Source organism: Pagrus pagrus, assembly GCF_965226575.1.
Source record: "Pagrus pagrus genome assembly, chromosome: 18".
Lineage (NCBI taxonomy): Eukaryota > Metazoa > Chordata > Actinopteri > Spariformes > Sparidae > Pagrus > Pagrus pagrus.
This window is the reverse complement of record NC_140202.1, coordinates 11207593-11223695: the sequence shown is the minus strand read 5'-3', so window position 1 is coordinate 11223695 and position 16103 is coordinate 11207593. Positions and strand designations below refer to the sequence as shown.

At 40.3% G+C, this 16103-nt stretch overlaps 1 protein-coding gene across 8 annotated transcripts in view; it reads right to left on the bottom strand.

The window, feature by feature from the left end:
- Positions 1 to 1092: 1092 nt before the first annotated feature.
- dlgap2a (discs, large homolog-associated protein 2a) overlaps positions 1093 to 16103 on the bottom strand; it is a 188144-nt gene continuing 173133 nt past the window's right edge. For all 8 annotated transcript variants that reach the window (XM_084381047.1, XM_084381048.1, XM_084381049.1 and 5 more), the window contains 5 exons: positions 12783 to 12871; positions 12193 to 12629; positions 11984 to 12075; positions 7134 to 7286; positions 1093 to 6988 (listed from right to left, as the gene is read on the bottom strand). In XM_084381047.1, coding sequence (XP_084237173.1) covers positions 6782 to 6988; positions 7134 to 7286; positions 11984 to 12075; positions 12193 to 12629; positions 12783 to 12871 — 978 coding nt within the window. In that variant the 3' untranslated portion in view covers positions 1093 to 6781. The remainder of the gene's footprint in view (positions 6989 to 7133; positions 7287 to 11983; positions 12076 to 12192; positions 12630 to 12782; positions 12872 to 16103) is intronic.

Below are 16103 nucleotides of genomic sequence, written 5' to 3'. Positions count from 1 at the left end.
TTTGTAGAGAGGGACAAATTATACTTTATTTGCCTGACAAAGACCTCATAGGTTAAAATGTTGCATTGATAAAAACTTTGGGGAGCTTGCAAATGTCAGTGTGCAGTCAGCCTCTCATTTTCCTACAAATCTCCCCTTTATCATTCTTATTAGTGCATGGTGTTTGATGACCTCATACAATTTTGAGCAGAGCTCTGCCCATCTAAAACCTATACAGAGGTCTAACCAGCCAGAATAATTAAAAACACCAGTGTGCAGGCTCATTAAGACAAGGGATTTAGAACTCACAACCTGCACACGTGAGTATTAAGGATATACTAATGGCTATCATTCTTAAAAACAGGTATTAAATGACAATAGGAGAATGGCAATGCTGCCAATAAAATCAACAAGCTGCAGTGCAAACCTGCTGTTGTTTAGTCACGGCCTTGATGAGATTCACATTACAATGCATGTATTCTTAACCTGTCTTTTGTCATCACAAATATCGCTCTCCAACACAAACATTTTGCCACTCAGGCCGTATTTTCACTTCTTCTTCTGTAAGAATTCCTCTGAGACTGTAGTGCATCCTGATGAAACGTATTATTAATAAATAATATAAATGAAAAAAAAGGATTTTAATCTGGAGGATCTAATCTGAATATACATGCATGACCTTAAGTGGCAATTCGAAGATTATGTTTGGTTTTCAGAGGTCATTTAACCAAGAACCGTAAATGGTATATGCACCATTTTCCTTGACAGATGATTCAGTGCTACCCTTGATCTTTATCTCAGTGCTATTTTGGTGAGCAGCCTGCATACTGATATAAAATGTACGAAATGTCAAGTTCACTTTGATAAATTCATTGTGATTTCCTCCTGTGAGCTAAAACACTATCAGCAGGAATATTGTTTTTAGGACAAGCACTGGATGGTTGTATGATGTAGTTTGGCGTCTGAAATATGAAATAAAAATCTTTTCTTTTTACATCAATTCATATAATTTGACTAATAATGACATGATACTATAATGGCACAGTACTGAGAGTGCATTACTACGTTTATGGTTTGATTTGTCAGAGTAAACAAGCACCACACAGACAAACATTTCCAAACTTTTTCTCAAAAAATTTAATTGCAGAATTATTTACACTGGATGACCTCAGCAATGACCAAACTACTCAAAGAGGCAAAATCTTTCAATAGCTCGGCTAGGAAAGAAGGACGGAAAAAATGCATATATGTTTTTGCAAACTACTCAAATGATACAAAAATAACTTAATGATATATACGGGAACTTGCACTGAAATAACACACATTAAGAAATGCATATGTGATTGACTTAAATAAAAACATAACATATCAGTGGGACAGTGTCATAACTTTAAACAAAATAAATAAATAAATAAATAAGCCTACATTCAGAATCAGTATTTCGCATGCCATCATATCAGCTTATAAAAGAACCATAACAAAGTAAAAATGGCAACAGAACATGAGCAAATGCAGAAAATAGTCATGTTTCAATGAAGCATATATTATATATTTATATATCTATATATATTTCTTTACAAATAATGAATATTTGGCATTATATTCATCCTCACTATAGATATGATATACAAGAGATGAAAATAGTTTTAGCTAAACAACTACCTTTTTCATTTAATCTAGTAATTATAGAGTGGTTTTCACATTCCAAGTTCAAGGAAGTGTTGTATCAGTCCATCTCATAGTGATTCTGACGCTCTTTCCACGGCATGGTTACGAAAAAAAGCCCCCTTTGAAATATTTCACATCGTGGGTTTCTAGAGTTAAAAGCAGTTAGACAGTCGTACCAGGTGTGAGGCCACAGATGTGGAGACGTGAGCTGAAATGATAGAATATGCGACTGGGAAAAGGTTTGCGATGGTAAGAATGGTTTGCTCACATGAAGTGGATGAAGGACATGTGGCTGTGTGGAGTAATGATTTTACAGTATGCTGGATAAGTCAAAAAAGATGGCACTTGGAGTTAATTGCTGCCCTCATGACATTTAATGTGATACCAGTGCAATTTTCTGCCCTCGGGGGTTTGCACAAGGTTTTGGTGAGTGGCTAGCTGTTAAAATATATTTTTTTACTGAATAATCACCATAGCAAGGGATCATTTAATGCTCACAGGATCACATGCACACAACACAAGTCAACCAAAGCAATCCAACATAAAGCTACCACTGAAAGAGGTTTTAACAAGGAAATACAAGATCGCTCTCCTCACAACAGTTCAATTAAGAGTGTGTTAAACAAAAAAAAGGAGTGAAAAGGGTCTTAAAAAGACATCCTTTAATGGCTGGGAAATGATTTTCACTGGGAGACAAAATTGACCCAGCCATTACAGCAGAAAGATTTTGTTCATAGTTTAGAAAATGGCTCTGAGTGTGTCTTGGGAGTATCAAGATAATTTATTATTTTCCAAAAGTGTATGAATTCTGCAAGCCCAGTTCTCACCTCTAAATGTAGCTATTCATTTACAAAAAGTCTGCATCTCTATTGCACGCACCTTTCCCGCTCCCTCGTGACTTCTGAGATTGATTCCGCTTTCCTATTTGAAATGGTTCGTTCAAGCTTCAACTCCAAAAAATCTCATTGCAATTATGTGAAGGCCTCTTGGAGGAACAAGAGATATTCTTCAAACTGAATCAAGGTAGTGGATTCACTTTCAATTTAATTTGCATAAGGGAGAAACTCTTCTGTTGTTTCCAGTGAAGGCCTTCTTTGAAACTCAAGCACAGACTGTTAGAAATACGTGCATTTCTGATGCTTAAGTTCTACAGTACAGGCCACTATTCAGCAATACATTTATCAACACTGGCTTTGAAGGGCCTTGGAGGCTGTTTGCTTGATCTCACCAAGGACCCGAAATCTTACATAAGCTGCTTTGCTTAGTCAAAGGCAGCCTGAAAAATACCCAGCGCAGCGCCTCGCGATACTCACAGAACAGCCTTCCAGCTACACAACAGCATACAACACCAGCAGTTTGGGGCTCAGTGCGGAGCTCTCGTCTCCTCTAAGCCAGCATATGTCAGGGCGAGTCTGTCTCTCTCTCGTCTGCCTGCCACTGTGGCAACAGCAGGGGAACGTCTCTGCTCTGCCAACTGCCTGGCATCACACAAGCAGACGCTTTCCAGAAACCCACTGTCATACTCTTAAAGGTCCCTGCCTCTGCAATGAAAAAAACAGCAGAATTATAGATGGCTGTGTTTTAAAAAAAGAACATGTCATCTAACTCTCACCCAAGGGCTATTGAAAGCCCAGCCTGTAACTGAAGTATCGCACTGCAAATTTGAAATACAGACTTTGGTTACTTGGTGATTTGTTGGACTGAGTTTACTTCTTAGCGCTATGAAAATCTTTGTCTGAGCTCTGCTATAAAAAAAGGTTGACAACTAAACTATGTCTCATGTATTTTGTGTTTTATATCTTTCTATACTTGGAGTCATGGCGTGTTAATAACCTAAACTTAACAAAGATGCAAATGGGAAAACATTTTTGATTGTATTGTAAATTATATGCTCTACTATCTCAAATATGTTTCAACAGAGTGCGTGTGTGTGCGTGTGGGAGTGTGTGCGAGAGAGAGAGAGATGCAGGTCAGGCCACAGTTGGGTAGTTAGAGGGAAATAAAGCCACACTGACCGCAGATTCAACTTCTCTTCTCTGAGTATGTCAGCATGCCCCTACAAAAACACAGTCGACGCACACATATCAACAAACACACATACACACACAAACTATTCAAATATAGAGAAATGTACATGAGTGCTATATGCTAAATCTCCCTGATCCTACCCATAATGAACACTGGCACAATTGCTCAACCAAAAACTTCTAAGTCATAAAAATAGATTTTTTTTAAGTGATGTATTGATCAGCTGACAGCGCATTGCATTGATTGCTGGTCTAGTACTGTATTTATCAAATAAAAAACAGCACCATTTAGTTGGTTGATTATCCAAAGTTTTTACCAATAGGCTTCAGGCTTTGGGTCAGTGATTTGAATATTACATTGGCAAATAAATGAGGACGATGTTCATGTTACTGGCACCAAAGTTTGATTATAAAGAGCAGCAGAATTTTAGCTTTTCTCCAAGATGAGTTCACCTTTATAGGGAATTTACTTACAGCTACATCTGGAAAAATAATCCTGTGACCACTGAAGACTCTTAAAGGAGCAATATGATAGAATTAGTCACCTGTCGCATTCATACACATCACCAGAGTAACTGCTGACCGCTGCTAACTGTAGCAGCCGTTACCTAGTTAGCTCGATTAGCCGCGCATCTAGTAATTAGACATGGAACTCGACGACGAAGGGAATATTGGTGTTCACACCAGCACAACAGGAATGTTGTGGTAATTCAGTAGATATCTCTGCAGCACAATAGTGATCTGAGACATAACGTCAACATTGTTATTTCTTTACACTTTGTTAACAAAATTCTTACATATTGAACCTTTAAACAAGGTTCCATAGTTCGTTTTTCACTTTCACGTCACACAGGGTAGCGAAGTACCATGATGTGGTTGCACCAGCTATTTGTAAATTCCTTAGGCCAGCTACTAAGTTTGTGTGAGGGCTAGCCTAAAGTCCTTCCTGAAATCTTAGGGCACTAGCTTGTTTCAAAATACAGTTTAACTAATACTATCTTGGCTAGTGAGCATTTATTAGTAATAGCCTTATGTGTTTCTGAGTCATATTCATATAGCGTGGTCTAGAAAGAGTTAAAAATATCTGATTATGCTAAACCTAATTTAGCGTACACATTTAGTAATTTAGCCTGCACATCATTAGCATAGCCTAACCCACAGCTGTGCAGCCTAATTTGTGGTGTGTTGTGTTATGTTTTTATTTTTTGTAGGTTAGCCTACATCATTACTAAAAGACATTTTAATCAGTTGTCAGGTATATATATCATACATTAGCAAGCAAATGTTCACTCTGTCACTTGGCTCAGCCAGCTAGGTAACAGTAAGTGACATCATTTTTAACAACTAATCTATAGAATTTGTTTGTGTAGTCAACCTATTTTACTTTGTTTATGTGGAAATCTCCACTTATCATCAAACACTTAAGTTATAAGTAGCCTAAAAGCTAAATTTGAAGTTATGAAGAGCTGGTGCAATTGGCACATCTCAACACTGTCATGGGAATCAAAGGCGAGTGATAAAATCGAGCTACATGATCTATATCATGTTGTGACAAAATATCACAAACTGGTCCTCATAGCCACAGACAGTTAAAACCCTCTTCCTCGTGTATTTCCTTTCAACTGGAGACGTGCAAAGTTTTAGTTACTTGGTGCTTGCATCCCCCTGGAATGTCTTTGACCCAATTTCTATTTCATTACTTCCTAGCCTTTCCTTGAGGGAGTGAATGCAGTTATGATACTGCTTCAGGAGACTTTCAGCAACACAGAACTTTTCAAGAAATACGAAGATAACTACTTCTTGGATTAAAGAAACTAGCATGCAGATATTTTGTTTTTGTTTTGGCAGTTTTTCTATCACTCCTCATTAACTACAGCTGAGGGCGCTACTTGAAAGGGCCTGAGAGAAGTATCAGATGAAAACGCAGCGGAATGATTTTGTATGTGTGATCAAGCCGGCGTATGTCTGCAACAAATTTGCCAAAAGCAATAGAGAGGGCAGGCAAGCAGTGGACATGAAAGGAAAATAAATATACACAATGAATATTCTTCCCGCTCACAATTCAAAAATACAACAGTACTATTGTGAACTTGGGTATGTACATTTCCCTTGGAAATAGAGAGAATTGTAATAAGTGCATAAGTGCATTTGTCTACACATTTTGATCTAAGGAGTTACACAAACCTTCATAGTTTTTTTTTCTACTGCATTGACATAATGGAAATGATGGCACAAGACTTGCATGTTTTCTGCTTCAAGTAAATGTCAATATTTGAAAGTTGGCAACAAGAACATGAGATATATAGGAAAGATGTTTGAAATGTGCATGTAAATGAGCTGACAGATGTCATTCTTCCACCAATCCAGACCAAGAAAAATGTTTGACTACAACCAGATTGGGTAGAAAGCTGCATTTTTTTCAACACTGACCAGTCCAGAGCTTATAAGGGCTGCCTGAATAACCTTGGATGGATGATCAGTGCCACATGCACATAGTTGAGGTATTTCAAGCATTGGCACTTTTCAAAGTTTTGAACTTACAACAATTTTGTGATACTTAGCTTGTAATTAACATTTACCCCAAAAAAGACCAGACAAACAAAAAGTATAATCATAATATAACCTTAAATTATTGAAAAATACTGAAGGGTTACTAACTTTGACCATTTTTGAACAACTTGAAATAAATATAATTTCTCTCATTTACTCTTTTTAGCTCAAAGGCCTGGTTGCTGGTAGGTTTTCAAAGCTGCACTTTTTAAATGGCACTTTGCAAATGCTGAAAAACTACAGACGTACCCATCCAGGAAGTTGGATGAGGGAGCTCGTAGGCTGGGTATCATGATCACCAGCAAACCAAGGAGAAACCAGACCACCCATGTCATACATACGTTTCTGCTAACACTTATTCTGGCAATGGGAGAAGAGGCTTGGCACATCCTACAGACCAATGGTGTTGGCGATGGGCACTGAGGATGGCTATCGAGATCAGACAACAGATGGATAAAGGAAGAGTAGAGAGAGTAGCAGTCTAGAAAAAAGGCTAGTTTTTAAAGTTGTTTGAACGTGGGAGGAGGGAGACGTTTCAGCCCCCGGACCCTATCTTCTCAAAGTCTAGTCTGAGCCTCGGGAATATAGATCTCAATGCTGTCTGCTCGCTCCGAGGCTGAGTTCTGCCGGAACGAGGCGGCCCGCTTGGCGGCCATGAGCCGCCGCCGGGCCTCCTGCCGGTGCCTGTCTGGGAGGTCCAGGGATTTCTCCCTCGTTATCATACTCTTCTGTCGAACAGTCTTCTTTGGTACGGGAGCTGGTGGCTTTAGGAAGAAGAGAGAATAATTAAAGGGTGTTTGTACAAATTTGGTCAGTTGGTTGGTTTTGGTTTGATCAAAATCCAAAAGTAAATAAAAATGCAGTTATCTCCGATGTCTGTCTGGGATCAGTACCAAGACAATTCATTACCTTCTTCTCTGGGCTGTCCACAGGCCTCCAGTTGTTGTTCTTGATCTGCTGCAGCTGGTCAAACTTCATGGTGACGTCTTCAATGGAGAGCTGCAGCAGGTCCCAGAACCCAGCCAGGTCCTGAGAGGTGGGCCGCGGCATGGCACTAGGATCCTACGAGGGGCGCGGGTAAGAGGAGTTACAGCAAAGTTAATGTTAATGTCTGTGGTATGCCAGATAATAAATACTGTTATAGGTTAGTAGGATCCACTAGATGTCCTTATGAGACTCAAAGCATGAACAGTTTCATTTTTGGTTGAAAGGAGGGATAACAACTTGTGATGAGACCAATTCTGTCTTATTTCCATGAATGAGCTCAGAAATAATAAACTGCTTTTGTCGGCTCGGTTCTCTTTCATCACTCAATTCCTAACATGAAAGAAACATCAGATTGAGGAGCGCCTCATTGTCTCCGCAACTGGCCTGCAGTGGCTGCAGGTTAATGAGTCATGAGATTCTGTGCAAATACTTTATGTTAATAATTGAGTTTTGGAGGTTACGCCAAATGTAAAGACCCACATCTTTCTGTCAATTCTGTGTGCAGCGGCAACATGACAAAATCATGTTGATTTGTGGTAATGATCTTGAACTAAATATGTCATTATTATTCAATCTTTGTTGATTACAGATTTTATCTGATAGGCTGTTATCTATGACTGATCTGTGGTATAACGCTGGGGTTAAAGATGGCAATGACACAACAATGGTCTCATCAGACAAGGAGCTCCTTACACACTGCGCTTAGAATTTATTAAGGAGCTTTTTATACAATATGGTGCAAATAATATCAAGGTTATGGGTTTGCTTTCTGTATGGACTATGGTACAAATTTAAAAAGGCAGTGCTGAATACAAGAATGAGTAAAAGAAAATTCACAACGATTAAAAAAGAGGTACTAAAGGAAACTGTTAATTATAGAGCAGTTCATGTGTTCCAGATAAATATTTTAAGAACCTTTCAGTCGGTCTCATCGGGGTGAAAATGTGTTAAATGCTCCTTAGCAACAACTGCTTCAATATTATACACATTCAGGGCTTGCAGAATTTATAGATTACATTTATGGATCCAGCTATGGCCCATGTTGTTTACGAACAGCACTGATGCTGTGGGTGTTGGTGAGTAAATTGGGTGTACGTTATATATTCTTTGTAGAGTTTAAGTCATCCTACTGTTTCAGATTGTTCCTTTATTTATTTCTTCCAGTCTGTCTGAAGCCAGTTCTTTGCAGAGTTTAAACCTGCGGTGCTGAACTTTTATCTCCCCCCTCTGGCACTGGGAGTAATTACACAAACACTGTCAACGAGCTTATGACTCCACAAACTCTGGCAAGCTCCTAGTGGCTCAGTTCCTCCTCCCAGCACAATGAAGTCACCACAGAATCCAGATTAAAGAAACAACTCTCTGTTTACTGCCAAAAAGGGAGATTTATCTGGTGGTGATAGGCTTTATCAGCATTGTGTGAACTAGTGTGGCAAAGGGTTTGAGTGTCACAGATCTTCTGCACTGCAGGTTTAAGTCAACCTACTGTTTCAGATTACTTTTCACTGTCTTCCAGTCTGTCTCACCACCAGAATAAGCAACCTAAACCGTATCAGATCCCTGATTTGAGAAGAAATACGTCAACAACACGTCTGTGATGGGACGTGTCAACTCAAAAACCCCAGAGGCGGCAGAGTGGCGTTATGTCCTGCCACACTGCGCTCTTTTAACCAAGAAATATGGCAAAGAGATGCTTCATTTTGACGTTAAACATTCATAATCCCACAAAAGCAAAATGTTACGGCGTCACTAAAAAACAAGCTCAAAATGCGAATGAAAAGCAGACTATTTAGTCTTCAGATCGTCAGATGGCTTTAGCCAAACTTGCATCAGCATATGAAACTGTGTGAGTGATACAGAGAATAAAGTTACCGTAACTTTATTTTACTTTATGGCTAAAATCTCATCTGGCATGACTCAAATCCTCTAAATTTGCATAATATTCCAATGGGGTGTCTAAGTTTTGCTTTGATATTTGTATAGTGTTATGGGATTAGTATAATTCTCTTTTGTACAGCAAAAGAATCTTCCTAAATTACTCACTTCAAATATCACAAGAACCAATCATGTAAGGTAAGCGAGGAGCAGACCACACGTCTGTTATCTGTAATTACCGAGGAAGTGCCTCAGCATTCCATCAGCTTTATTCTGACCCATGAACTTGTGATGTTCTGCAAACTGTCTCAGAAGTCTTAAGGCTTCAAATATCCAGAGCTGGCAGATTTAGGAGGAGTCAGTGAGTTTTAAGCTTTGGCTGTGTCAGTGTGTGCTTTTAATCCTGGAGCTCCTCCCAGAGAAGAGCTCCGTGCACGTTGTTTGTCTCTCTTTCAGAGCAATTTTAAGTCAAGCTCTATGATGGTTGATCCGTGAAGTAGAGAGAAACAGGCTGATTAGACAATTAGACATCATTTAAGCGTCTAACGTGTGCATTTATTCACCAAATGAAGCCGTAGGAGGTGAAAATTGTTCCACATGCAAAGAAAGGCTTCATCTTTTTGCGATGAAAAAGTTGTTAAATGTACAATATATAACTTTGTCTGCAAGGCGGCTCTCTATCTCTGGCAAGAGCTGCTGCTCAGCTGATTTAGAGCCAGCTAAAGAGTCTGGATTAGAGCCGGACCTTCTGGAGAATAAACACCTGGAATCACTTTGAATTCAGCTCCGATCCAAAACCATTTACCGACAGGAGGAGAGCTCAGAGGGTGCTTTAAAACTTTTCGGATTAAGAAGTGGATTAATCTTCAGGCCTGTTTATCAGCCTGACTGCAGCAGTGATCGTGTGGACTTGGACTCCAACATTGTTGGAAACATTTGGGATAATGTAGGTACACAACTCAACAAAAGATCTAGTTGTCTTTAGACAATATAATACAAAATTCCTACATATTATATCCTGAAGTAAACTTGCACAATATGGCATCCTTCAGTGGGACAAACTTATTCTTGACTTGGTCTAAAAGGCTGGTTCACTGCGTCTAATCTCCGTGCTACTCCCACTCCGCCTGAATGAGCAGTTTCTGCAGCACATTGCAAAAACAACAACACTATCTCTCATAACTCCGCACCAACTTCATTTGAAATATTGGGTACTTGGCTCAGATCAATAAAACGAGTTGTGAACAGTGCAAGAAAAATATGAGGAAGAAATCCCTGACCCCGTGTGTGTTCCTGCTCTGGATGAGCAATAGAGCGGCTGGTGTCTGGATATTCAGTCTGTTTCAACCCCAGTTTGGCTTCTTTCTTTTCATGGCAAAGCCGCATCATTCAAACCCCTCTCATCCACGCTCATTTCAAAAAGTTCAGGTCACATAGAAATGTGCTGGATGGCTATTGATTCTCAGTGTTGTAGCTTTCAACAATCAATGATATTCGGGGAGCTTTGATTCAGTTTGTTAGTGCCGGTTAAAGCATTAAATGTGTACTGAAGGTTGGAAAACAAAGGTTGTGAGGACATATAGGGATTTCAAATAAGGATTGTGGAACTGTTTCTAATGGTAAAAGTTAATTTCACAGCACAGCCTCTTACGCAGCTGCATCATACTCATTTTTCTTCCTTATATCTTCTGATTTATGCACATAGATAAAAAGTGGAACTCTCAACATTTAAATTCTGATCTGGGGCTTACAAATGGGCTACAAATCTAGTTGTATACTTCACCACTCGAGTCATCATAGACAAATTATTATTATATCTGCATTTATTATAGCTGTATTATAGCTGCAAAAATAATTACTGATCCTCATTATCAGTGATCGTGGGCAATTATGTAGATGTGATGGCTGTCTCTTTTATTGCTATTGACATGTGTAGAGGATAATATAGCGATATTCTTTACACCACAATAAGAGCGTGTACATAGTTTTTTAAAGGAGACATATTATGCTCATTTTCAGGTTCATAATTATTTTGGGTTACTGATAGAATAGGTTTACATGCTTTTGTACACAAAAAGCACATCAGTTTTCTCATACTGTCCAGTACTGCAGCACTGTATTCCCTCTCTGTCTGAAATACTCTGTTTTATCTCCGGCCTCTTTAAGGGCCCCCCGCTACTTAATACCAAGTCTCCCCTGATTGGTCAACTCGCACATGCACCGCTAACAACAGCAAAGCAGCTGTGCTAAATCGATTCTTACGTGCCAAACTAGCTGTTAGGCATAAATTATGCAAATGTGTGACACTGTGATGTAGTGTGATGTCACAAAGACACGGAATTAAAGCGAGACTACTGACGAGGTGTTTCGGGAGCAGTGTTTTCTGTGGGAGAGATGAGCTTCTGTAGGTGCGGACCTCGACCTTTTAACTTTCAAGATCTTTCAATACTTTTTTTATCTTTGACTGGGGTCTCTCTTTCAAACTCAGTGCCAACAGAACGATGTTGAAGCTCTGCTTTCACAGACACACATAGAAAACTATTTATGTGCCAACGTCAGGAATTTCAACATGTGTCATGGAATCTCGCTGGAAAAGGGGTGAAAAGTAGCGTGTTCACCCTTCAGTCATGATGCCATCACACTAGATTGGAGCTGATAAATACATGTGACTACTACAGTCATCTGATCTGATCTGATCTGATTGTTCCCTTTCCCACTGAAGACAAGAGCTACATGTTAGTGCATATTAGTGTTTTTTTGTCCAGTGTGAAAGGGAGATCAGTAAGAAAAAACAGACCTAAATTTCTGTTTTTATACACAGTCATTTTGACCACACTACTACTCGATAACACACACACACACATACACACACACACACGCTTTGATAGGTTTCTTACCAGATTTTGCTGACACAGCCAGTAGAATTGCTGGAATTTCTGAGACATGAGCAGCTGAGCGCTTCCCACTGCACTTCGGATTTTGCCTAGAACTGCAACGCACAGACAGCAAATCAAGTACAACACATACAGTACAGTGCATTAAAAAAATCCATCTTTCAAAGCAACCTCAGGTCAGTCATGTATGAAGCTCTCAGCCGAACACTCACTTTCCTCTGACAGGTCATTCTCCTCAGCTTCTGCCTCCATCTCCTTACACCAGCCCTCAATCCTCTTGGTCTCTGTGTGCAGCAGCTGCATGAACCAGCTCCCGTCCCTCCTCAGGGAGGGGGACGCCCTGCCCGACTCGCCCGACGTGGCCGCGCTATCCCGTGGGGAGGGGGGTTCCAGCTGCCATGTGGCCTCACTGTTGGTCTCCCTGGGGCTGGGGGGTTCAGCAGGGGTACGGTAATCGTCACGGTAGCTGAAGAGCCCCTGGGTGCGTACGGTCCGCACCGCCCCGTATTGGGTGGGCGTGCTGGGCTCTGAGTGGCGCTGGAAGCCCCCACCGAACTGCAGGCCCTTGTCCTCCATGATGGGGAAGTCCAACTCCATGTCAGCCTGCACAGCTGCAGTCACACTGTTTGAGCGTTTGAACCTGGCCTGTCTGAGGTAGAAAGACGCAGATTAATGCACACATTTATACACACAAATGGTAGATAAGGGCAGAGACAATGGGGCTATTGTTCATTAAAGTGAGAGCCAACATCAAAGATAGTGTTTTTTAAATGAGCTAAAAATCCTAGAGCCATTATCTCACCCTTTCTTGTTGTCCTCCACCTGGATCCCAACAGAGTGGTACTCCCGCGAGCCTTTGCTTTCAGATTCGGAGTCCGTGGCTGCTTCCACCTAATGCGAAGAAATGATACAAACCAAAAGTGCTTCTCATTATGTGAGCTACCATTCCCCAGTGCTTCTGGGTTTATTGGTTTGGGACTGGACAGAGCACCTTAACGGTACATGGCCTGTCAGAAAGTAAACACTGTAAGATTTATGAAGGCAGCGAAGGCAACAAGACTGGAGAGGTTTCCTGTGGAGGAGTTTTGGTTTCTATGGAAATTAATCTAAAAAATGCAGGAAGATGTTCTGTATATTATATTGCGCACTACATAGTTAGTGTTAAACCATAAATATTCATGGTTGACTGAAATGTAATATTTGTAATATTTCATAGGCTTTTTAACACTTAAAGTGCTGTGTTGAAAACCTCAAGTATCACCTGAGTAGCAGGATTTGTAAATCATACGATCTATCACATCAAATATACAGTACATGAAGCAAAGAAAGGAAGCTACTACATTATGTTTTGCGATAATATGTTGTCCCTAACATGGGTATAAAAGAATATAATAATATATAATATGTAAGAATTGGCCACAGGTTAATTTCATACTCACTTGTGATAATAAACCCACACAGAAGCTGTGCTTCAGCTCATTGTTTTGGTTTTACATCACGCAACTCTATAAAGCTTGTCAAAAACAAGGCTAAACAAAAGGTTGAGACTAAACAAAAGATAAAAGAAGAGTGAATATTGGACTTCATCAGGTGGCCATAAACATGACTTTGATTAACTGGCTCCAAAATAAATAAATACATATTTATTATTTTATTTTTATTTAAATATGTATTCATATTTTATCCCCAGGAAAAGTGTTAAAAACCTGACAGTTAGGTGCTATGAATAGATCTTTGTCAGGGCTATATTTACAGCTGTGTGCCCATAGTTACACAGTGACAGATTAACAACATTAGTGGACATTATGGGATGTGAAGGAAGAATGACAGATGATGATTCAGTCTGCCCTTGCATGGCTGCGATCCTGATCCAGCCGCCCAGGCTCTGAGACTCTTTATTGTCGCCTGCACCACTCCCTGGAGCCCCATGTTTTACTGTCTTTATGGAAACCCTGTCAGTGCTCACCATTTTTTGCCACGCTCTTCTATCTGTCACTTATTCCTCATGTCGCCAATTGCTCATCTCTTTCTTGTTTAATTTCTTTGCTCTCGCTGCTCTCTTTGTCTAGCGCTCACAATTTCCTGCTGGCTTACTGTCACAATCTTTTCCTTTCTTTTGCTGTCTTAAGCCTTTCTTTGTCCTTTTTTTTTTGTCATTTGAGTGCTTCTTCTTTAGTGCCCACTGAGACATTTTCCTTTGGGACTATACTAGAAATGGCAAATCAAAACTTTGATGATATAGAGAGGCCGGATATGGAGAGAGACTTATGGTTGTTGTGCAACGCTTTGCTTTATGACCAAATACCTGCAAAACTAATGACATTCCCATGCTGCTAATTAGCAAATGTTAGCAATGCGAACACAAGAAACTAAGATGGTGAACACCTGCTTCACATCAGCATGTTGGCATTGTCATTGTGAGTATGTAACACTGCCGTGCCTACAGCTTCAAAGAGCTGCTCGAAGATGAAGTAATATCCCTGCCTTTTCCATCAAAAATTATTCCATGAGCCGCCCAGAAATGTCCATACGAAGCCTTTGGAGTGTCTGACATTCATAAATCTTCAGCTCCATGTAGTATCATGACTGTGATGGTTAGTCAAAGGCAGGGGTACAAAATAAGGCGTGCCTCTGCTGTGAGTAAATGTCAACCCTACCTTTGGTGTGGAGTGGTCAGTATTGAAGCCAGGTAGTGACATTTTTGGAGAGCCATTTTCTACCCTGTCAGGCCATTTGGGAGAAGCTGTTAGCAAGGAGGGAGTGAGTGTGGAGCAGCCTGCTGAGGTGACCTCCATTACTTTGTGTTAGAGGCAGAGCAAAGTCCACCTCATGAAAAGAGAATGAGTTTCATGTCTGTGATGGATGGGGACAGAAGAAAGACAAAACATCCAGGAGGCTGGGAGATTTATGTCCAACAGGCTTACCCACCCGGGAGATGTTTAGGTGTACATATGTAGAGATACGCTGCTGTGCAGACACACACACACACAGTATAAATACACACACTGCGTCGGCAATCACCGTCACAACTTCAGCGCAGGTGTGGAAACTGCGATCATCAGCGAAAAAGTTGAACCGCTGCGCCTTTCATCCAAAGCACACAAACACCACCTGGTGACTTTTCGCAGCCACTGACTGTGTTTAAGGTTAAAAGCTTTGACTTCCACTTTATGCAGCCTCATTATGGCTCCAATTAAAACTAGTTTTGTAAAAAAAAATCAATCAGCACTTTAGAAAACAAACATGTCTCAGCTTTAAAGGAGCAAAAGGTTATCTGAGGCAGCAGTAAAAGTCGTCCTTAAGGACGGCAGGAAGTCAGGACAAGGTCAAAGATTAAAGATATGTTGACCTCTTGGAAGATAGGGGGGTGAAAAAGGAAATGGCAAATCGATACAGAGGCAGGGTGATTATACTGCCAGTAGTAGGTGAGGCAGACCGATTGGTCGTGTGATATGATGTCCATGCAACTGAAGCTGTCTGCAATATTGATAAATCAATATTTGCAAAGCCCCAAGACATTATTGTCATCATCTCATGACAGTCATGAGTTGCAGCAGGCACTTAACTCAAATGGTGGCTATTAAGTAACCGGCTAGTGACAGTTTGACTTGTAGTTATATACATGAGCCTATAAATGCACCAGGTGACTTTTATGTACACTGCTGGAGGGCTGTATGAGCCAGGAACATTTTTGAATTATTTGGAGCTTTTGTTATTTATTGCCTTTGAAATAATTTTTTGTCGTATTTAACCAGAGCAGTTCTCTCAAGGAAATTCCTCAGGAAATCAAAAACTGCTTACAAACTCCCTTAACTGATATCTAATCCAAATCAGAATGTTAGTTAGTAAAATATTCAATTGTTATCTTAAGACACTTCCTCGGAAATTCAGCCCAGTTAATTAAAGGTGCAATGTGTAAGAACTGGCCAGCTGTTGTAGCCATACTCAAATCAAATATCACCAGAGTAACAGCTAACTGTAGCTGCTGTTAGCTAGTTAGCTTGGTTAGCCATGCAACTAGTGGTCTGGACTGGGAGCTCGGAGTGTTGGTGTTTACACTGTTAGCACAGGAGCTTTGGACCGGGATGGACCAGTGCTAGCTGGTTAGCACTGCAAACTTTTT